This window comes from Podarcis cretensis (genome assembly GCF_951804945.1).
Source record: "Podarcis cretensis genome assembly, chromosome: 1".
In the NCBI taxonomy this organism is placed as follows: domain Eukaryota; kingdom Metazoa; phylum Chordata; class Lepidosauria; order Squamata; family Lacertidae; genus Podarcis; species Podarcis cretensis.
Genome location: NC_137170.1, coordinates 134789798 through 134811987, shown reverse-complemented (window position 1 = coordinate 134811987; position 22190 = coordinate 134789798). Strand labels below are relative to the sequence as shown.

Below are 22190 nucleotides of genomic sequence, written 5' to 3'. Positions count from 1 at the left end.
GGCACAAAAAAGAAAAAGGAAGAAGAAGGGGGGTGGGGGTAGAGGAAAAGAAAAACAAAACAAAACAAAACAAAACAAAACAAACACATTTGACTTCCGATTAGACTCATTGTGTTATTATTTCTACTATTTTTTCACACACAGTTCCAAATTATTGTATTGCTTTCTTTGTTTTTGTCAGTTATCAAAAGACATTATATTTGTTGTTTTACAAGGATCATTCTATTTCTGCCAGGAGATATTTGTTATTGCAATGTTTTTCCAGATACTCTTTAAAGATTTTCCATTCTTTCTGTACTTTCTGTTTTGGATAACCTCTAATTCTCCCTGTCTTCATGGCCATCTGTAAGTATTCTATCATTTGGACCTGCCATTCATTTGTTATAGTTGTTTTGTCACTTTTCCAATTTCTTGCAGTTAAGATCCTGGCTGCTACTGTAGTGTACATAAAAAGTGGTCTAATTTCTTTTTTGATTTCTGGTGACATAATTGCCAGGAGGAAGGTTTCAGGTTTTTTTCTTAAATGAAAACTTAAATATTTTATTAAATAAAATAATAATAATAAAATTCATTGTAGATGTTATCCCAAAATTCTTTAATGGCTGTGCATTCCCACCACATGTGCATATATGTATACCATCTTTACACCTCAAGCAAATTGGTAGTCTGTTTTTATACATCTTTGCGAGTTCTTTATTTTTACTTCTATGGTATTTGGAATTTCGTGTTGTATTAAATACTGCTCTATCTCATCTATGTTCAGTATCTCTTATATAAATTTTCATAACATTTCACAAAGCTCTGAATTATCATTTGTGGGTCTTCTATTACTTTTACTTCTATCTTCAACCTGTTGATTAATTTTTTGTTCCGCCTTTTTTCAACTGCCAAGCTAGGAGCTTGCTTGGTTTATTGGCAAATTCAAAATTGCATTGTTTCAAAGTTCTTAAATTCCATTCCCTTTCTTGTTCTATCATAGTTGTGTAATCTGACTGTAATAATCTAATTTCTTGTTTTACCTTTTCATTCTTTGGGTTCTTGTTAAGTTCTTTTTCTTTCTTATTTAATTCTTCTAATAGTTTTACCTTTTTTCCTTCTCTTTTCTTCATACCTTTATCCCAATTGAATTCAAAAAAATCCTCTATTGTTTTTTTTGCTCCTTGTATTTTATTTCCATCGTTTAATAAGGATTCATTTAGTCTCCACCTTTTTCTTCCAGTTTTCCCAATTCCTTTTAAATTTAGAAATACTGGATTCTGGTCCGATATAGTTTTTGGTAGAATCTGTGTCTTATCTATTCTCCCAAGTAGCTCTTTAGATAGCCAAACAGCAACTATTCTACTGGCGGATTTATTTGGTTCTGCAAAATAAGTATAGTCCCTTTCGGTTAGATGTTTAAACCTCCATGCGTCTTTTATGTCCATATTTTCTACCAATTCAAAAAAAACCTGCGTGGCAGTTTTCCTTCTCTCCCCCCTTTCCTGGTGTTCTGTCCACCTCAGGGTTTGTTACCCCATTTAAATCTCCCATGAGGATCATTTTTTCTTCTGTGTATTCCCGCAACCTTTTTTTCTAATTCTTTGAAGAATTCTGCTTTTTTTTATTGGGATATATTCCAACTAGGATAATTACTTCTCCTTCGTTTTTAATTCTAATTATTGTTATTCTTTGATTAGAGTCTTTGTATAACAATTCTGGTTCAAGGCTTGGTTTAACATAAAATTACTATTCCTCTTTTCTTAACTTGATCTGAGGAGATAAATGCGGATCCTAACTCTGGATTTATCAAGACTCTTCTGATTTTTATTTACGTGTGTTTCTTGTAAACATATGATATCAAGTCTTTTTTCAGCAATATATGTTCTATCTTATCCCTCTTTTTCTTTTCATTTAATCCATTTACATTCCATGATCGTAATGTTAGATTCATATTTTATTCGTTAAAACAAAGTGATTACAATAAGATTTTTTTTTGTGTGTACAGGAAGTTTTTTGAAGATTCTATTCACATTCAGAGTTTTGCTCCGGAACCACAGATTTGGGACTGGAGTCACCATCTGTTCTTTGTCTTTTTCCTCCTAACTCCTTCCAATATTTCCTCCAGAAAATATTGGCGTCCTCGATTGTTTCTATTTTTCTCCTTTTCCCTTTAAAATGGAAGGAAATTCCTTCTGGAAATTCCCACTTAATGAATATAGATTTCACTTTGAGCGCTTTGGTTAGAAACTGGAATCTATCTCTTTTTTTTAATAGACGGGGCAGGATTTCTTTCAAGATTATTATTTCATTTTCCTCGATTTAAAATTTTTTTTGGCCTCTTATTTGTAGAATTTGATTTTTTAGTTTGTTTGAACTGAACGTAATTAAACAATCTCCTGGTCATTTATTTACCTTAGCTTTTTTTGAATTTACTCTAAATACATTCTCGGTATTTTTTATTTCCTCTTCTTCCATGTCTAACCAAGTGGCCAGTTCTTTAATAATTGTCGTTTGTATGTTTTCCTCTGGGGTTTCTGGGACCCCTCATAGCCTGAGTTTTTTCTCTAGTCTGCTTTTGTAAAATAGCCATTGCGTCCCATGTTGCCTCTTGGGTTATTTTGAATTATTAATTTTCTGTTTTAGTCCTTTCCCATTCTTTCTTATTCTCTCTGAATTCTTTTGAGGATTTTTTGGATATTTCTTCCATATTTTGTCCTTTATTTTGAAGTTTGTGCATAGATTTTGTTAGTTCATTATTTTTTCCTGTGAGATCATTTACCTGTTTTTTCAATTCTGCAATCGATTTTGTATTTTCCTCAATTTCCCCTCCATCCTGTCTAATTTATCATTGATTCCTTTCACCTTCTCACTCAACTCTGTCCTTAATTCTCCTGTCATTTTTCAGACTCCAAATTAATTCTTTTAAATCCATCTCAGAATCCAATCCAGAGTTCCTCCTTTTGTGCTGATTGCGTGAAGAAGGCTTTTTTTGATGAGGACATATTTACCCTTATTCTTCTGTTTTCAATTTCAATGTTTTATTATTTCGATATTTCTATCCTTTTTTGGGGGGAAGAGAGGGTTGGGGTTAGGATTTAAAAGAAGAAAAGAGGGGGGCGGCGGGATTGAGTATTTAATTCAAAATTTCCTTTTTGAGTTAGGTTCCTTAATTTCAAAGGTATTCCTCAATTTGTTATTTCCTTATTGCCACCTTCTTAATACGTTTTAACGTTCTGGAGGTTTGTGGTTAAGATATTTATTTTAATGCGTCTTAATAATTATTTTACTTTCATCACAGTCCACCCAAACTTTTTTCAAATTAAAAAAACTAATCAAAATTATTTCAAATTAACAGGATTAATAAATGAGCTAAAAAAAAATTACGCTTATGGACACTTAATTATAATATAATCAATTTTATTCTGTCCCCCAGTAAATTATATAATTCTCTTTAATATTCCCCAATCCCAATTCCCACACAGATTTGATCTCTTTTACTGGTATTTTATGAATTCATCACTTTTTAAATCTCTCTTTTTTCCTATTGCCTTCTAAATTCCTATCCAAAAATCCCATAAATTCATTATTTACAATATAAACAGTTGTTACCTTTCTTGTAACCAATTTATCTTATTATTGTTATCCCTTTATGCTATTACCACTTAGTTCATTTAGTTGGTTTTCTTGTTGTCTTCCGTCAAAGGCTATTTACATTCAGTTCCTCTTATTCTTTTGTTACTGCTGCTCAGTCTCATTTAAAGTCTATGTTTTTCTCTCTCTCTTCTTCCTTCTTCTCCTTTCTTTTTTATTGGTTGCAATTATATTTTCCACCACTTGGTGTCACTATTTTCTCTTTTCCAGTTCAACCAAAGGCTCTTTTCCTTCTTGTTTCTTCTTCTGAGTCACCTCTTTTATTCAGTCTCCTTCTGTGGTTTCCGGTTTCTTCATTTAGTCCTTTAAGCAGCCCATCCCTCCTCTGAACCACGCCACGCCATCATTGCCAGAGGAACAGGTCCAAAAGCCAACAAACAAACGCCCACACAAAGCAATCAAAATAGAATGCAAAGAAACCAGTGGGTTCATTTCCTTTCTTGTTGTCTCTTTTGTGGCAACTGCTGGTTTCCTTTTAATATTTAAATCCCTTCAAGTATTTCTTTCAGTCAGTATGCCACTCTTTCTTTGTTTTGATCTCGCCTTTGTAAAATAAAGTCCTTTAAGGCAGTTTTTCCCCCTTTAAATTTCACTCATTTTTGTTGCTGAGCCTTGTGTTAAGCAGCTGTGTTAGAGTTCAATTACAATGAGAATATACTCAGTTTATATTCCCTGTTGGTTTCTTTCAGCTGTTTACATAAATCATCTAACTGGCTTTGCATTGTTCAACTCTTGTTAAAGGTAAAGGTACCCCTGCCCGTACTGGCCAGTCTCGCCAGACTCTAGGGTTGTGCGCTCACATCACTCTAGAGGCCGGGAGCCAGCGCTGTCTGCAGACACTTCCGGGTCACGTGGCCAGTGTGACGAAACTGCTCTGGCGAACCGGCACCAGAGCAGCACATGGAAACGCCGGTTACCTTCCTGCTATAAAGCGGTACCTATTTATCTACTTGCACCCGGAGGTGCTTTCAAACTGCTAGGTGGGCAGGAGTTGGGACCGAACGACGGGAGCTCACCCTGCCGCGGGGATTCGAACCGCCGACCATGCGATCGGCAAGTCCTAGGCACTGAGGTTTTACCCACCGTCACCCGCGTCAACTCTTGTTAAGGCTTCTCTATTTCAAATTATTCACCTTAGATATCACACCCCCTTTGTGTATTTCACTCTATTTTTTAGCTTTTTCTTTCCTTCTATTTTGGAGGATTGTTTTCAATAGCCAATTAGAGTTATAAAGTGAAGTCTGGAATTTTTTACTGCCGTATGCACCGTTTCGGGTCTGAGGCTTCTTGTTGCGGGGGAGGTCCTCTCCTTGCGCTGGGTCTTCCCCCTCTAATCGCTTGACGACGGAGAAAGGGAAATCCCTCTTTGATGCTGCTGGAACCACTTCAACTCAGGGTCACCCCCTAAGCTTTTTCTGGGGTTGCGTAGCCTCTGCACCACCCTAAAACCCCCAACAACCACCGCTCTTGCTCCAGGGAGCCCACAGAGTGCACCCGTCCTGGTCATGGTAAAAACAGGCAGTCTGTATGCACTTACTTTACAAATCAAATTTAATTTAATCAGGCTTATCTTTTGAGAAGATATGTATATGTTTGAATTGCTGCATTATTTTTTGGGGGGTGGGGTATGGTAGTTTATTTCACTTAACTGCTGTTGACTTCAAGGTGTCCAACAATGCAGTGGGGTAGGAGAGCTGAACATAATGCCAATATATTTCACATCTGGCGACCCATGCGCCCCTTTGGTTTCAGATAGCACAAGAGTAAAAGGTAAAGGGACCCCTGACCGTTTTGGTCCAGTCGTAGTCGACTCTGGGGTTGCGGCGCTCATCTCGCTTTATTGGCCGAGAGATCCGGTGTACAGCTTCTGGGTCATGTGGCCAGCATGACTAAGCCGCTTCTGGCGAACCAGAGCAGCGCACGGAAATGCCATTTACCTTCCCGGCGGAGTGGTACCTATTTATCTACTTGCACTTTGACGTGCTTTCGAACTTCTAGGTTGGCAGGAACAGGGACCGAGCAACGGGAGCTCACCCCATTGCGGGGATTCGAACTGCCGACCTTCTGATTGGCAAGCCCTAGGCTCTGTGGTTTAACCCACAGCACCACCCATAGTACAAGAGTAGACAAGTCTAAAAAGCCCAGGACACAAATTTCCACGGTGCTCTAGTGGCTAGATAGGAGGCTTCGTTTGGCCAGAATCAAGTACAGTGGTACCTCGGGTTACATACGCTTCAGGTTACAGACTCCGCTAACCCAGAAATAGTACCTTGGGTTAAGAACTTTGCTTCAGGATTAGAACAGAAATTGTGCGGTGGCAGCACAGCGGCAGCAGGAGGCCCCATTAGCTAAAGTGGAACAGTCACATCCTGGTTTGCTTGTTCGGGAGCTAAAACGTTCAAGAACTAAGCTGTTTGACTACCGAGGTACGACCGCATACACTTCCAGCGTTAACACTAAATACATTACTTTGGTAAATGAGCCCCCATAGCCACTAGAGCTGTGCAAATTTGTGTCCCAGGCTTTTTAGACTCGTCTACCTATGTACTATCTGAAACTCAAAGAGTGCATGGGTTGCCAGATGTGATTCCCCCCCCCCCCAGCTCTCCTAAGCCACTAATGTGCATAAATAGGCCCTGTGGTACAACTCTCCTGGCAATATGTGCATGGCACCTTTAAAGAAAAATCCCACCCCTCTTCCATAGGGCAGAGAAGTGTGTAAATTGGCTGTGTTTCCATAGACTAATAGAGTGTAAAGCAGGAGTGGGGAAAAACTTAATCTGACTACAGGGGCCAGTCATCTGTCAATCACCTGACATCACACAACATCAGGTGATTAAACTTTGACCCCGTACCATGCAAAGGAAGAATCAAGTGTACCTTTCTTCCTTTGCAGCCCCAGCTATAATTCAAGTTCTGGCTGCAAAGGAAGACTATTTGCAGCTGTGGCTCAGGAAAATTCTTCCTTTGCAGCTGGAGCCACAGGCCGAATTCAAGCTGTGGCTGCAAAGGAAAAATTGGAAGTGTGCTCTAAGTGTGCTCCGTTTCCAAATGCAATTCAAAAAGTGCTGAAATCGACCAGCATCCTTGTTGGTTTGGCTTCATGGTTTTCCTTTGTCCCATGCCTGTTGTGATAGAAGATGGGTTTGGTTTGGGAATAACAAAGAGACTTGGCAAGTCTAATTAGGCCATGGGCCAAAGTTTGCACTGCTGGTGCAAAGATCCTTGTCATCAAACTCATTTTAAATAACATGCTTTACCATGATTCTGATCTCTCTGTGGAGAGCATTTTATGAATCTATATAAAACTGTTAAAATAAAAAATTCTCCCACTGTCTTACCACTACTAATGCCTGAGTTTGCAGCAACTGCCACCTCACTCCACTGGTCGGCACTGGAGACTGAATAGGAACGCTGGTGCATTCCATCAGGGCGACTGTTGAAGGAAACCAGACTGATGCCGCTTGCCATCTGAGACACAGAAGTACTAGTAGTCACATTTCCTAGAAGCAAAAGGATTGAAAGTTACTGAAAGTGAAAAACAAATTTTACATTCAGGATAACAAAGTGGGAACAAAGAAACAATCATCCTTGACATACTGCTGATTGATGTTGTCATTATTAGGTATCTTCCAAAGTCCCCCTTACAGAGGGAGTCACACACGGCCCCGCTAGTAAAATCTCTCTGTATATTCCCTTTGTTTTAAATCAAGTTGGAAATTAAAAGTATGAACCTGCATTTGGCTATGATGAAAACTCCAAACCAAACAGAGTTTATGAGAGAAGGCATAATGATAAATTTGGAAGCCTCAAATGTCAGTCTCAAAGTTGTTTTTAAATAATAAATACATGCTAAGTGATTGTATAATTCACTTGAAATGTTTGAAGTCATTATTTTATTAGAGTTATCCAAGTCATGCTACTGCAGAGAGTTAGAATTAGGCAATTTACTCTTCTTTGTCTTCATCGAAGATTGGGTTGTTGTAAGAAATTTTGAAGACAGGAGAACAGCCGTGGTACACCAGTGATTAGTGATAACAGTGAACAACTCTTCTCATTGTGACACGTTTGTGGGTGAGCTGAGAGTCTGTTTGAACCTTGGGTGAGAGGGAGTGTCAGAAGGATAATGAAGTGATGTTGATTTATATATGTGTCATGGACTGGTTGGATGCTTAGGAATGGTGGGAGGAACCAGCTAGGGAACCTTCAAGGGAAGACAATATATTAGTAATTCTGAATTAATATAACATTTTAATATGTAACTGTGTATTTTTGCTGTCCGTTGTTGTTGTTTCGGTTTCCTGTAAACCGCTTAGAGATATTTTTATAATATTAAGCAGTATAGAAATAAAATAAACTGAATGGAAGTGGGACATGGCCTGGTTCCCATGTTCCACTAAGTCAAATGATAGCTTAGAATGAACATGGAGGTTTCCAGAGAATGGCTCACAGATGCTTTGCTCCTCCCCAGCCCATTTTGCTGCCATGCTGCATAGCTGGGTTGGATGAACTAACACTTGCGATCAAGCTATTTCCTTTTTTTTTCTTTGCAAATTAAATTTTTATTGATTTTCAGTAAACATGCATACATTCATAAATTACACATATATAGGTTACATATTTAACTTAGGCTCTATCATGCCTCTGAGTTCCCTCCATTTCTTTGGTAAGTATCAAATAAAATTCTAATGTCGCGTACTTTATATATCATATTAGCAACTACACGCTGTAAGAGTTATTCCAACCCTACCAGTGTCTTCAAAGATTTACAGTTGTTTCTTATATACATCAAATATTTACTCCAATTTTCTTGAAACTTCTGCTCGTCCTGATCTCTTAATTTTCCTGATAGTCTGGCCAGTTCTGCGTAGTCCATCATTTTAACCTGCCAGTCTATTATATTCGGTATTATGTTTGTTTTCCAATTCTGAGCTAACATATTTCTGGCTGCTGTTGTGGGCGGTCAAGCTATTTCCATGAGCTACAATCAAGCTACTAGTTCGAGATTAGTCTGGAGAGTTTTTAACCACGAGCCCATATTCAGACAACTGCAAAGCGAAAGCTAAACATGCTTAGCTCAATGAGGCAGCAAAAGGGAACAGAGAGGGGGCTGCTAAGCCAAGTTATGCCTTAGCACGAGATGTGAACCAAGCCTATATAATCTTGTGATTTCTGTATGTTGGTACAGAAAAAGAAGGGTAAAGCTAAATTAACAGTGGCTATGGCAGCTTGCAAGGGAGCAGATGAAAAAAGGAACTCCGCCGAACTCAGGCCACTCACTCTTTTCTCTCTCTCTCTCACCCCCCCCCCACAAACACACACACACACAAGTTAACGTCTCACATTAAAATTACAGAATTCCCAATATGGCTTGCCCTGCATAGGACAAACCTTATTCCTGTTACTACTATGTAAAGCTCCCAAATTTATATTTTAAACATTTTGACTCAATCAAAAATACCAGCTATGCTATTATAATCACAGCAATCCTCCAGGAAGCAAGGTCCCACTCTCAACTTCAATAAGGATTTTTTAACATGACCATATTTAACATATTTATGCAATACTCATGCAACACGATACTGAAAAATGTCCAAGAACATAACAGATTGGCCAGCCAGAGCATGAATTCAGTCACTTATTAGGATTCTGCATCTCATGAGAGAGATCTTATTGTGAAGAGGTTCTTGTAAAGCTTTAACGTCAAAATCTTACATGCAAGGGCTAGCAGCACTTCAGCATCTGCCTCACTTTCAGTTTATTAGAATTAACATAAAATACATGGTCAACTACCTGGTTTATTCAGAGTTCTGAAAGACTGCCTCTACAAATGTATCATATACGCATCATCTGGCTGCTTTAGTTGATTAGCAGGGGGCAGTTAAATTACTATGCTAATCCATGTATTCTCAGCACTGCTTCCTTGATATGGATATGTGTATATGCTTACTGAGAAACCTTGATTAGTTCAAGCTTCAGTGTGTCAAAAGCTCCAGATTCTTTCCAAAGAATAATTTTAGCTGTATTCGCATCTGTAAAATGTAGGAGCTGATTTGAAAATGTACTTACCTCTAACATATGCTATTTTTCTTTAACTATTTGCATTTCAAAGTGACTATTGCATTTATATATGAATGACTACCAGTATGTTGCCAAAAATGGGCTCAAATGAGCAAGGATGATGCTGGTTTTCTATTGAAGAACAATGTTTTTCATCTTCTGTAACATCACAAAGGAAAAAAAACCCTTCAGTTATAGGAACCTTTATTACATTTAAAATACTCAACTGATATTCTAAAATATTTTACTATGGGGAAAAATTATCCAAAACATTCTTCTACAATGGTAAGAAACAATGGTTGACATCAACATTACAATCCAAGATAACTTAATTCCTGGTATAAAGCGTACGAACACCATATTTTTGACAGAAAATAAATTATCATGTATAAGATACATATTAGGAGCAGAATTTATATTTTATTAATTAAGGAAGGGCAAACAACAGATGGTGTAAATTACAGTGGAACCTTGGTTCTCAAATGCCTTGGTACTCGAACATTTCGGCTCCTGAACTCCAAGACTTGGAAGTAAGTGTTCCGGTTTTTGAACGCTTTTTGGAAGCCGAATGTCCAATCCGGTTGTCAGCTATTGTTTCCGGGATGCCTGCGCCAATTGGAAGCCGTGCCTTGGTTTTTGAACGTTTCAGAAGTCGAACAGACTTCCGGAACGGATTACGTCCAAGAACCAAGGTATCACTGTACTTTGTGTATAAAAGTTATATACAACCGGAAGACGCAAGATCTACCCACCAGGGAAGAATGGCAGATGAAACTGATGGACTATATGGAAATGGCGGAAATGACTGGCAGAATCAGAGACCAGGGAGAAGAGTCGATGGAAGAAGATTGGAAAAAATTTAGAGTATATTTAAAAAACATTGTAAAATTAATGAATGTTAGAAAGATGCTGGAATAAACTTACATGGTCTTAGCAGAAAGGTTATAAAGAATTATGTTAAAATGGATTGTTAATGGGTTAAAGTGTAAAATTTAAGGTTAAATTGTGTTAAGATAAATTATAGAACAAAATCTGAGAAAGAGGGAAAGGACTTGCTGAAACAATTATGAATTAAGAATACAAAAAGGGAGGCGCGAGGAAGTCATGGAAATAAGTAAATGAAAGATAAATATATGAAAATACTGGGTGTTATTGTTTTTAAATGTTATTGTTTAGCTGTATTGTTTTTGGGTTTTCTCTCTTTCCCCCCCTCTTTTAAAAAAGGAAAAAATAAAATAAAAGTTATATACAACCATTCAGCAATGGTTTTAGGGCAGTTTACAAAACCTACCGTAGTTTTTCTGATCTTTCCTTTGTAGTATGCAGCCCTCACAGCTGAACTACAGATTACACTGGAGCAGCAGAGTCTCATTCTGCTTGCAAATGTATTGAAGCAGGTATGGGGGGACTGGAGGGGGGCTGATATGCCTTCCCCTGTGGGGAGAGGGAAGAGGGAGATTTTAAGCAGCAAAATGACCTGAGAGGGAATGGCGAAGCAGCCTCTGCCAATAATTAATGCTCCAATCAAGACTTCTTTTAAAACAACCACGCATAAAAGGACAGGGACACACAACTGTATGCAATGTGTAGTTTTGTCTAAAACAGGGTTGCCTAACCTGTGGCTCTCTCTACAGTTTGTTGGGTTCTATCTCACATCTGTCCTTGCAGGGACGATGGAGCTGTAGTCCCACAGTACCTGGAGGGCCAGAAGCCAGTTGCGTGACCTAGAGCAAAACAAAATGAGCATGATCTGGCCCAAATTAAGGACGATTAAGTCCCATTCAAATCAACACAAGTGCACGTAACTCAATTCCTCCCATTTAAATCAATGGATCCTGCCCCCTCTTAACGTCCTAGTGCATATTTTGGAGGTACATTGCTAGATATATTTTTGGGTCAGTGTTACTACTTATTCAATATGGGAAGGAATATATGGAAAGTAATATTCAAGAGTTGTATCCTATTCAGAAGTTTTTGGTGTTATTTATAGAGGCTAATTCTCCAGTCAACATAGGGATACACCCACCCACCCCCACCCTTGCAAGTCCTTTCTAATATGTTTTATTAGCAATTTATTTTTCTGGGTGGTCCTGCCACTTGACAGCTGGCCAATAAGCTTTCATAGATTTGTAGAGCTGGAAGGGATTCCAAGCGTCATCTAGATCAGTGTTTCCCAACCTTGGGCCTCCAGCTGTTTTTGAACTACAATTCCCATCATCCCTGACCACTGGTCTTGCTAGCTAGGGATGATGGGAGTTGTAGGCCAAAAACATCTGGAGGCCCAAGGTTGGGAAACACTGATCTAGATCAACCCCCAGCAAAGCAGGATTCTCAACTAAAGCATGCATGACAGATGGTCGTCCACCCTCTGCTTAGAAACCTCCAAGGAAGGAGGGTCCACCACTTCCCAAAGGAGTCCATTCCACTATCAAACAGATTCATTATCAGGAAGATGTTGAGTCAGAATCTCCTTTCTTGTAGCATGAAGCCATTGGTTTGGATCCTAGCCTCTGGAGCAGGAGAAAACAAGCTTGCTCCATCTTCCATGTAACATCCCATTAGATATTTGAAGATGGCTAGCATATCTCCTCTCGGTTTTCTCTTTTCCAGGCTAAATATACCCAGCTCCTTCAACCATTCCTTGGAAGGCTTGGTTTCTAGACCCTTGATCCTCTTGGTTGCCCTCCTCTGCACACACTCCAGTTTGTCAACATCCTCCTTAAATTGTGGTGCCCAGAACTGCACACAGTACTCCAGGTGTGGTCTGACCAAGGCAGAAGAGAGTGGGACTATTACTTCCCTTGATCTGGACACTATACCTCTGTTGATGCAGCCTAGAATAGCATTAGCCGTTTTTTTGCTGCTACATCACACTGATGACTCATGTTAAGCTTGTGGTCTACTAAGACCCCAAGATCTTTAAAAATGTACAGACTAGCTCTGGGTTTCAACTCCACAGAGTGAAACTCTAAGTTATTATTCTTCAGGAGTTTTTCCCCCCCTTTTCTTTATAGAGTGTACATGTCTTTAATATTCAAAATAGATTCACAATTCCTTTAATAAAGGAAAAACACAGAGTGGCTCCATATGTCTAGGGTGCTCCAGAAGCAATTGCAAATCTTATTTCAGAAGTGTAGGCTCTATAAAGAGGAAAAAAAACTCCTGAAGAGGAAGAATTTGTGTATAAAATGAAATATAAAAGTTAAGAAACATAAAGGCATAAGATGAAACAGAACATAAAAATCTAAGCAGAAAACACAAATAGAGTATACATCTGAATTTAGGAAGCCAGAGTAATCATTAAGATGGACAAATAATTTTGCATGCAGGACAGTAGGTTCCCATATTTCATTAACTGAAGAAAACGTGGTTTGATATTTTAGCAATACTGGCCATGTTTGCACAAACAAATCCTGCCTTGACATGCCAGATTATACAGTAGTCCCTTAGGTCCTGCTTTATTCCTCCTTTTGTACAAGCAGGAAAACAAAACAGGAAGCTGGTGTTAGCCATAGCTTCTTCCCGTTACGTGCAAACCAGGAATGATTTCAAAACAAGCCAGGACTCAGATGCTGCCTGAAGAACAGTTTGCCTTCTCTTCATCCACACAAGTGAATAGGAAGGAAAATTGCAGGAAGCTTGTTCTTAAGTCTTTCTTGTTCCATCAACCCATCTTTCACCAAGTTTAGCAGCATGATTGTAAAAAAGCAAAATGGGAACAACTTCTGTTACTCTTTAAATCATGTGAAGTTTCAAGATCAACTTTATAATTTTAGCGGCACAAATTAATCTATTCAACCTGTTTTGTCACTCTCATACAATTTTATCTGATAATAAGATTGGTATGTTTTTATAAAACTCGGTATGGCTGCTAGTTAAATATATTATTTGCATAGATTTATTTTCTTATCTAATTTATGGTTATAACCCTTATTTTCTTATTTTATCTTAAAAATAGAGCAAAAGGGTCTACTGAGACAGTTAAAGTAGTTCAAGACTGTGGGTAACCCTATATTGTGCTGACTTAGAGAAAGTTATGCAGTACAAGCAATACATTGGGCGACAGCCTAAGCACAAGTGGAGAGAGACTGAATGGATATGGTCCAATCATAGGCTACAGCTCATAGAAGTGTCTACAACAGGCTGATGACAAAACAAATACTTGAATCTGTGCAGCAGTGCTATTCCAAGTATTAGAGAGACTGCTTCCTCTATGCCCCACAGAATAATAAGGCTGAGTTCTCAGAGTCTGTTGTCTGTCCGGATCTCAAATATAAGGTAAAGGTAAATGCCCCTGGACAGTTAAGTCCAGTCAAAGGCGTCTATGGGGTGCGGTGCTCATCTCGCTTCAGGCCAAGGGAGCCATAATTTGTCCGCAGACAGTTTTCCGGGTCATGTGGCCAGCATGTGATGTAACGGGACACTGTGATGAGTGCCAGAATGCATGAAAACACTGTTTAGCTCCCCACCACAGCAGTACCTATTTATCTACTTGCACTGGCATGCTTTCAAGCTGCTAGGTTGGCAGAAGCTGAAACAGAGCAATGGGAGCTCACTCCGTCACACGGATTCAAACTACCGACCTCCTGATCGGCAAGCCCAAGAGGCTCAGTGGTTTAGTTGAGACACCACATTGGGAGCAAAATTTTAACACGGTGCATTCAGGGGGCAGGGGAGATGGGACAACACATTATATCCTAAAATATTATTTACTGGTGAGACAATGATACATTTTTTTGTTTTGGCAAGGTGTGCAGATGTGGCTGCACCCATTTCAATTTAGTTTCCAACTCCCATTTAGGAATCACCTGTGCTAGGAGAGGGCAGGGTGAGGGCACACCTCTTCGTTTTCCAGCACCATCAAGAACAGTCTGCTTCTGGATTGTCTGTCTAGGATGGGAACTGCGGCCTGCTCTTCTGTCCTGTAGCATTTGTACTACAAGGATGTGCAAGGTTCCATCTTAAAGCATGAGGCATAACATACTGTTTAACTCCTGCAAAAGGTTGTTTAGAGAACTAAACCAAAATATCATTGGTATGCCAACACACACCTCTCTCTCCTTTCCTGCTGCTGATGTGCACAGTCCGAATAGGAGTAAAGAATTAAAAAGTTTATGTGTCCATATCAGACTGGTGCAAAGGTGTAACATGACCCCACATAAACTAGTTTATAAGGAAATAATACTGGGCTTCTCTAGGTACACAGATTTGTAAATTAAAGGGGGGGGGGGAGTTTTAAACCCTTATACAGGACTAGTGAGCTTCCAGAATGTACAGCATGCTAAGGTGTTAACAGCGAGATTAAAAAGGCAAGCGGAGGTAGGATAGAAGAGAAGTTTGACCTGCTAAAGCCCGTAACAACTCATAGTAAGTATCTGGCACGGGGGGCGGGGGGGGGGAGAGAGAGAGAGATACCCGCTGTGAGATTTAACCTCCACTCATTGCACAGAGACCTAAGCAGGAGGACTCCTCTTACAGGGTGGTGATACACTGCAACATTTGGTGGTAGTTTTCAGCTGTTATCAAATATTCAGTTCACCTATGCTTATAAGGAAAGATGTGATACAAAATAAAGGTGATAAAATGGATTTAGCAACTAAATATAAGATGCTCAAGCATTTTCCTTTATCCTAGGTTTTGAGATCTATACACAATTCTCAATTGCTCCTTTTACAAGCCTTCGGAGAAAAAGGAATGTCATTTAGCAATCTATTTTCTTTGGGTCTTCTTCAAAACCTCTCATGTTGGCATGATAATTCTGTAGCAGATTATGAGTGGCTGCCGTCTCCTCACGAATCATGTGTCATGCTTTCAAGAACACATCAATAATGTTTCTAAGGTAACATGAGATACCGTACTTGCTACTTTTCCCTCAGCAAAGTATGACCTGTCTTGGAGTCAAGACAGACACTTTACTACATGTGCCTAATTAAAGCTGAATCCAGCAGAACTCACTCAGAGTAAGTTAATAAGACAAATATAGTCTTGCTACATATTTTTAGCAGCAATAGGGCTAGCTAGCGTTATCTTAAATTTAAGTGACTGACAAAGCCTATTAAATGTAGATAGACTAAAAATGGATGTTCTGGCTGATGATGTGCAAGTTAATGCATCTGAGAATACATCACCTTTAAACACTCTGCCCAATGTGTTTCCGCCTCACACCAAGGCTGCCTCACCTCATTGTCATATAAGCCAACTAATCAGATCAAAATCAAAGAAAGAAGAATGTCAGAATTCTGAAATATTTTCACCCAACAGGATAACAGTATCAAACACTACCATCCTGAAAATCTTTCCTTTCAAGGTAAAAATGCCAGCAAGTTTGTAATAAAAATTATTCAGATAAAACCATTTTAACAGAACTTGCTAATTGTACAAAAATAGCAATGCCAAGTACATCACCATCAAAACATACATGAATAAATTAAGCATCATGGCACTCAATAGGAATCTGGCAATTAAATACAAAAGTGGTATTGACTTCTAAGCTTACTACCAGCATGGTTTCAATGTCACAAATTTGTGAAAAATATTTTGTCCTAATTCTGCAATATTTTTTTAAATAAATGTATTCACTGTTGAAATAAATGAATGTTAAACTTGGAACAAATATATAGCTCTTGCATTTTTTCTAACTGCCTTATGAACAAGTCACGAAAATATGAAATATCCATTAATGTTTTAGAATAGAAATCATTAGAGTTCTCAAAAAATGGGCAATTCCTTCCAAAATCCTTTATAAAAGGAATTTTTGGTTTTGTATAGACACTTAAAAAATAAGCAACATGTTACAGAAAATTTATGAGTACTGTATATGAACAATGCCAAGCTATAAAGGGGCAATAACCTACAAATTAGAGCAAACCATTGTCATTAAACTATTGAGTCTCTTTAAAACTAAAAGGAAGAGAAACTTTCAGAAAGAGACACACAAAGATTTTGATCCTGTATTATTATTATTATTTATTTATTACTATTATTATTATATTTTAAAGCTATTACATCTAACAGCAGCCTAGTAAATGCATGTCTGCAGTGTGAGCAGTTTTGATAAACAGCCTCTGCGGGCCACACAACGGGGATAATGTATCCTTAAGTACTGCCAATGAGCTGCCATTCTGCACAGCCAATTACTTCTGTGCGTCTGTCACTCAAAGGAAAAATGACTGAACCCATTAGATCAAACCTTTGTCACTGTTCCTAATGCACTCTTAGGCCTCATTAATCTGAGGGAGCAGCAACACAGCCGCCGGTGCCTCATTGCCTCCCCCACAACAGGACCACGTGAAGCCTCTCATCTCTCCCCCAAGTGCACCACGTTAATCAAGCTCTCCTTATTACCCCAGTCCCTGTCACGGCGGAGAGCGCTCTCTCTCTTAAATGCTCTCATTATAGCCCATCTTTAGAGCTGGCTGAGTGGAAAAAAAGAGAGAGAGAGAAACAGAAGAGGAAAAAGCAAGTCCGATCACATTAATATTCATGACAATAATTAGTATTCTAGGTCACTGAATATTCATGCTATTAGTTTGGATTTTTATGGGTTTGCTGGATGTCCTGATTGCTGGAGTGTGGAGGAAAACAGCATGGTGGGGACTTTAGATGTCAATGGCAGTTCAATACTGAGAATAGGTATGCGAATTCTCCCCTCCTTTTGGGGGCTAAATCAGCTCTTTCAACTCTCCTGATGGCTTTAGTATTTGAAAAATCACTAGAGGGAAGGGGGTGTGTGAATGAAAATGCTTGGTTTTCTTGAAAAGGTTTTAACATTCAAACGGTTGCTATTGCAAAATATAACCACCAGAGCCCAACATAATAACTTCAGTAGAACAGGATGAATCACTAATCTTAGCTACAAGGCACACCAAGACATGAGACACACAAACCAGACGATCATGAACAAAAGTGAGCAGGCTAGGGAGGGAGTGTATTACTGGCCCCTACATTTGGCTACCCAAATGATCAGGACACTTCACTGACGACTGCTCTGGGGGTCATACCATTCGGCTCTAGCCACGCAAGTAACTTCAAACACACATAGTACTTACTACACCATTCCAAATCTTAGCACACTTAGGTTATAATTTAATTTCAGTGTTAATGTTTTAACATTTGTGTTTTAAACAGCCTTGACTTTAAAAATGCTGCCTTCTGTGACTGCCTCCCCTTCTTAGTCAGTCAAATTATAACCCCATGAATAATAAAAAGAAATCAAGACATTAACTGCATATTTTTTCTATGGCCTTAAACAGGGACAAGGAAAGTGAAAGCAACACTCAAACCAGGGACTGTGTTTGCAACTGTCAGTAGAAGTTTACTACACAAGTAACATACATTTATAGAATTTTTACCCCACTCTTCAACCAAATGCTTACATAAAATCAGTTAAAACCAGACAGTCCCTGCTTGCAGGTTTACAATCTAAAAAACATGACACATAGGGGAAAAGGGGCAGTGCAAAAAGAGGAAAAAAACTCCAGTTTTAAGACTTTGTGTCTGAGAACAGGAGTTCTTCTAATGACCAGCTGGTGCCTGGTGGAGCTGGTCTTTCAGCAGAGCCGACTGAATGAGTCCTGCTTCTCATCTCTCCTACTGAGGCAGCCTAATGGAAAATATTTCAATGGAATAAAGTTTTAGTGGTAAACTGCAGCTGCATGCCTGCTCCAAACTTCCTGGGCTTTAGTTGTTGGCTACCTGGAAAACCCAATCTATGCATTCTTGCACTGTGCAAAACACAGCACTAGAAGAATTCAAGAAGCCCTCAAAAACACGGTGACAGCTAGAACACACATTGTGGAATATAATAACATGGCAATCATTCCCCCTTCCTTTGAAGGGGGAAATCTCTTCCAGTAGCCCCCACCCTAAGCAGTCAATCCCAGCGCCCTTTTGCTGATCTTTCATGCTGTACAGAATCCTTCAAGATCAAGCCTCCACAAATCCTCTTGCCAGCTTGCTGCAGCAAGGAGGAGATATTTTTAACACAATATGACACAAACTCACTTCCTTCTCCTGTAGAGGTATCTCTGCACTGTGGAGAAAGTAGCCAGGACAATGTGAAAAGGACTGTTTCGTCAGGTCCCGTAAGAGGAGGAAGGAGGGATTCTGGGAACAACAGGCAAAGTAGAATCCTGAGTTGGAGAGGAGGAGGCTGGGGCTGAGTGTCTTCAAATACCTTCCACAATCAAGGAAGTGGTTTAGCATGGAGGATACTTCCTTATATGAATTCTCCCCTTTCCTAAATTCTCTGGTGGCCTTTGGGCAGGGGAAAGCTCAGGGTTGACCACTAATTAAAGTTGGTTCTCAAGTCAAGCAAAGCACTGTGGATCCCCTGTTCAAGACGCTCATTTTCCAGGACACAAAGCAGTTGGCAGGAACAGCAGGAGAAACTAATCCAGGGCAGATCTTTTCCCTCTGCCTGTTCCCATTTACAGAATGTAAAAATTCCACACTTTTAAGAAGGTTAGTCTCACTTAAATTGTTCTTTTTTTAAAAAAAAGAAATGTCTGAAGGCAGACCATTACAGCTTAATCTGATTCTCAGCACTTTACCATAAAATAAGCCTACTAATGGCCACCGCATAGCTTCCTTGATGATCAAGATTAATAAGATATGAAATTCTCATTTATGAGGCTCAAACTTCATATTTTTGCAACATGTCCAAAGTGTCACACATAGTTAACAGATAATAATGGTTAGAAGTATTAATGATTGCTAATAACAGCTGTACCATTAACACATACAGGATATTCCAGTGGTGTTAAATATAATTAATACATAATAAAATGGATATTTCTGTAGTGTGCAAATCATAAAACAACTGTAATACAGCACAGCATACCATTTTTAAGACATGAAACAACACATGGTCTTTATAGGGGAAGTGCTCTGAGGTCACGACGAGTCGGACACGACTAAACGACTAAACAACAACAACATATCAAAATGATTCTGCAATAAGCTTTCTCTACTTGGCCAGTCAAAAAATTATCAGCTGCATTTGGCTAAATATTTCAATAAGAACTGAAGCCAGAAAAGCAGTCCTAACCATAGCCAATACATGGCATCCAGAAGTACTCCCAACGCTAAACCTGATTTTTTCAAGGCAAGTTCAAACAGATCCAAATAGGAAGAACTCTTGTCACTGGATGCAGCCAATTTGTTGGCCTCCATCCAGTTTATTAAGAACATAAGACGAGCATCTACTGGGTCTGGACAAGGCCCTTCTAGCGCAGCATCTTGTTCACCTAGTGGCCAACCAGGCGCCTATGGGAGACTCACACACAGGATTCGAGCACAAGAGTAGCCCTCTCCCCTTGTCCAATCCTCATTTAAAGTCATCTAGATTGGTGGCTATGACTAAGGGAGTGAGTTGCACAGTTTAATTACGTGCTGCATGAAGTAATTTATTTGATCTGTCCTGAATCTTCCAACCTTCAGCTTCACTGAATGTCCACAAATTCTAATGTTTTGAGAGGGGGAGAAAACGGCTTTATACACTTTCTCCATACCAGGTATAATTTTATAGACCTCTTACTCACTTTTTCTTTAAACTTAGAATTTCCAAATGTTGCAACCTTTCTTCACAGAGGAGTTGTTCCATTCCCTTGATATTTTTGGTCACCATTTTCTGAATGTTTCCCAACTCTCTCTCTCTTTTTAGAAGAGACAACCAGAGCTATACACAGTGTTCCAGATGTGGGCACACTATAGATCTGTATAGCAGCACTATGCTGTATTATCAATTCCTTTCCTAATGATCCCTTGCATGTAATTTGACCTTTTCACAGCGCCACACACAGGGTCGACATCAGCATTTAGTTATCTACAGTGACCCCAAGGCCTCATTCCTGGTCTGTCATCCCCAGATCACAACCCATGAGCACACCTGTGAAATTAAGATTTTTTTGCCCCAACATGCATCGCTTCTTTTTTTAAAAAATAATTTTTATTAACCGACCAATCAAATCATATCACATCACATAAATTCCGAATTACAAAGCCGAATTTTAAATTTTTGTTGGGGGGACCCATATTTCAAGTTCCGAAGGGGGATTCCGATCATCTTCTTGCTGCTGTGTTAATAACATGCATCACTTCACACTTGTTTACAATGAATTGCATTTGCCATTTTACCACCCATTCGCTCAGTTTGGAAAGGAGCTCTTCACAATCTCCTTTTGTTTTAATGGCCCTGAACAATTTAGTATCATCAGCAAACTAGGCCACCTCACTGCTCAACCCTAACTCTATATTGTTAAAAAGCACAGGTCCGGATACAATTCTTGGGAGACTCCACTTGCCACGCCTCTCCATTGGAGAACTGTCCATTTATCCAGACTCTCTGCTTCTTGCTATTTAACCAATTCCTGGCCCATAAGTTCTCTCCTCTTATTCACTGACTGCTAAGCTTACTTAGGAGTCTTTGGTGAGATACTTTGTCAAAAGCTTTTTGGAAGTCCAAGCATACTATGTGAAATGGATCACCTATGCTTGTTGACACTCTCAAAGAACTCTTAATATGTTCATGAGTCAGGACTCGGCCTTGCAAAAGCCACGTTGGCTCTGCTTCAGTAAGATAACTTCTATATGCTTGGTTACTTTATATTTAACAATACTTTCCACCAATTTTCCAAGAACAGATGTTAAACTGGCTGACGTGTAATTTCCAGGACCTCCCTTCGACCCCTTTTGAAAAACTGGTGTTACATTGACTACTTTCCAGTCCTCAGGTATGGAGACTGATGTGACAAACAAACTACAGTGCAGCTTTTGAACTGATTGGGGCAGGGAGTCGACAGGAGCTGAGGAGGTTCCAATTCAGATCAGAATGCCCTATTTAGAACGAAAAGGGCAAGATTTGTGTTATGTATAACAACATATACTTTTTACGCCTCCTTTAAAATATGAAGGTTTTAGTTTAATTTTCTGTGGCCCCCAAGTTTCCCTGCTAAAATAGAGCATTAGTTTTTCTATAAATTTCCTACCTCTAGAAGTTAGTTCCGGAGTTGCAAATTCTTACATCATTTGGGTCTTACAGAATTTAGATCCTAGAAGAGTGACCTTACTGTGCCCTTGCCTTGTGCTGTTTTGATTAAATAATTAAATAAATGGGTGTTACTTACCTTCTCCTCCCAAGTCAGCTTAACTCATCTTGGTGCTTTTGTCATCTTGGGCTGAGATGCTTCATCAGCTGAGGTGCCCTCTAGCTCATAGAGCAAGCTTCCCTTGCTAGCTGGCTCTAAATTTATATTCCTGGCTGGTTCCTCCTGGCTACTGTAGTAGCCAATGAGGTCAGGAGGTGTGGCTCAAATTCAGTTAGCCCCCTGGGAATGGGGAGTGAACAATGAGTGTTGATTGAATGGGAGGTGGATAATGGCTGGTGAGTCAACTGCCTTGGAGTGTGGCCCTTCTTTCCTTCTGTCAAACGTTAATACATAATCTCTATGACCTCCCCAAGCTGTGATGGGAAGGAGAGTTGAGTAGCAGCAGTTTAATGA

At 39.3% G+C, this 22190-nt stretch overlaps 1 protein-coding gene across 4 annotated transcripts in view; it reads right to left on the bottom strand.

The window, feature by feature from the left end:
* AGAP1 (ArfGAP with GTPase domain, ankyrin repeat and PH domain 1) overlaps positions 1-22190 on the bottom strand; it is a 334103-nt gene that overhangs the window by 112847 nt on the left and 199066 nt on the right. For all 4 annotated transcript variants that reach the window (XM_079976700.1, XM_079976701.1, XM_079976698.1 and 1 more), the window contains exon 12: positions 6972-7133. In XM_079976700.1, coding sequence (XP_079832826.1) covers positions 6972-7133 — 162 coding nt within the window. The remainder of the gene's footprint in view (positions 1-6971; positions 7134-22190) is intronic.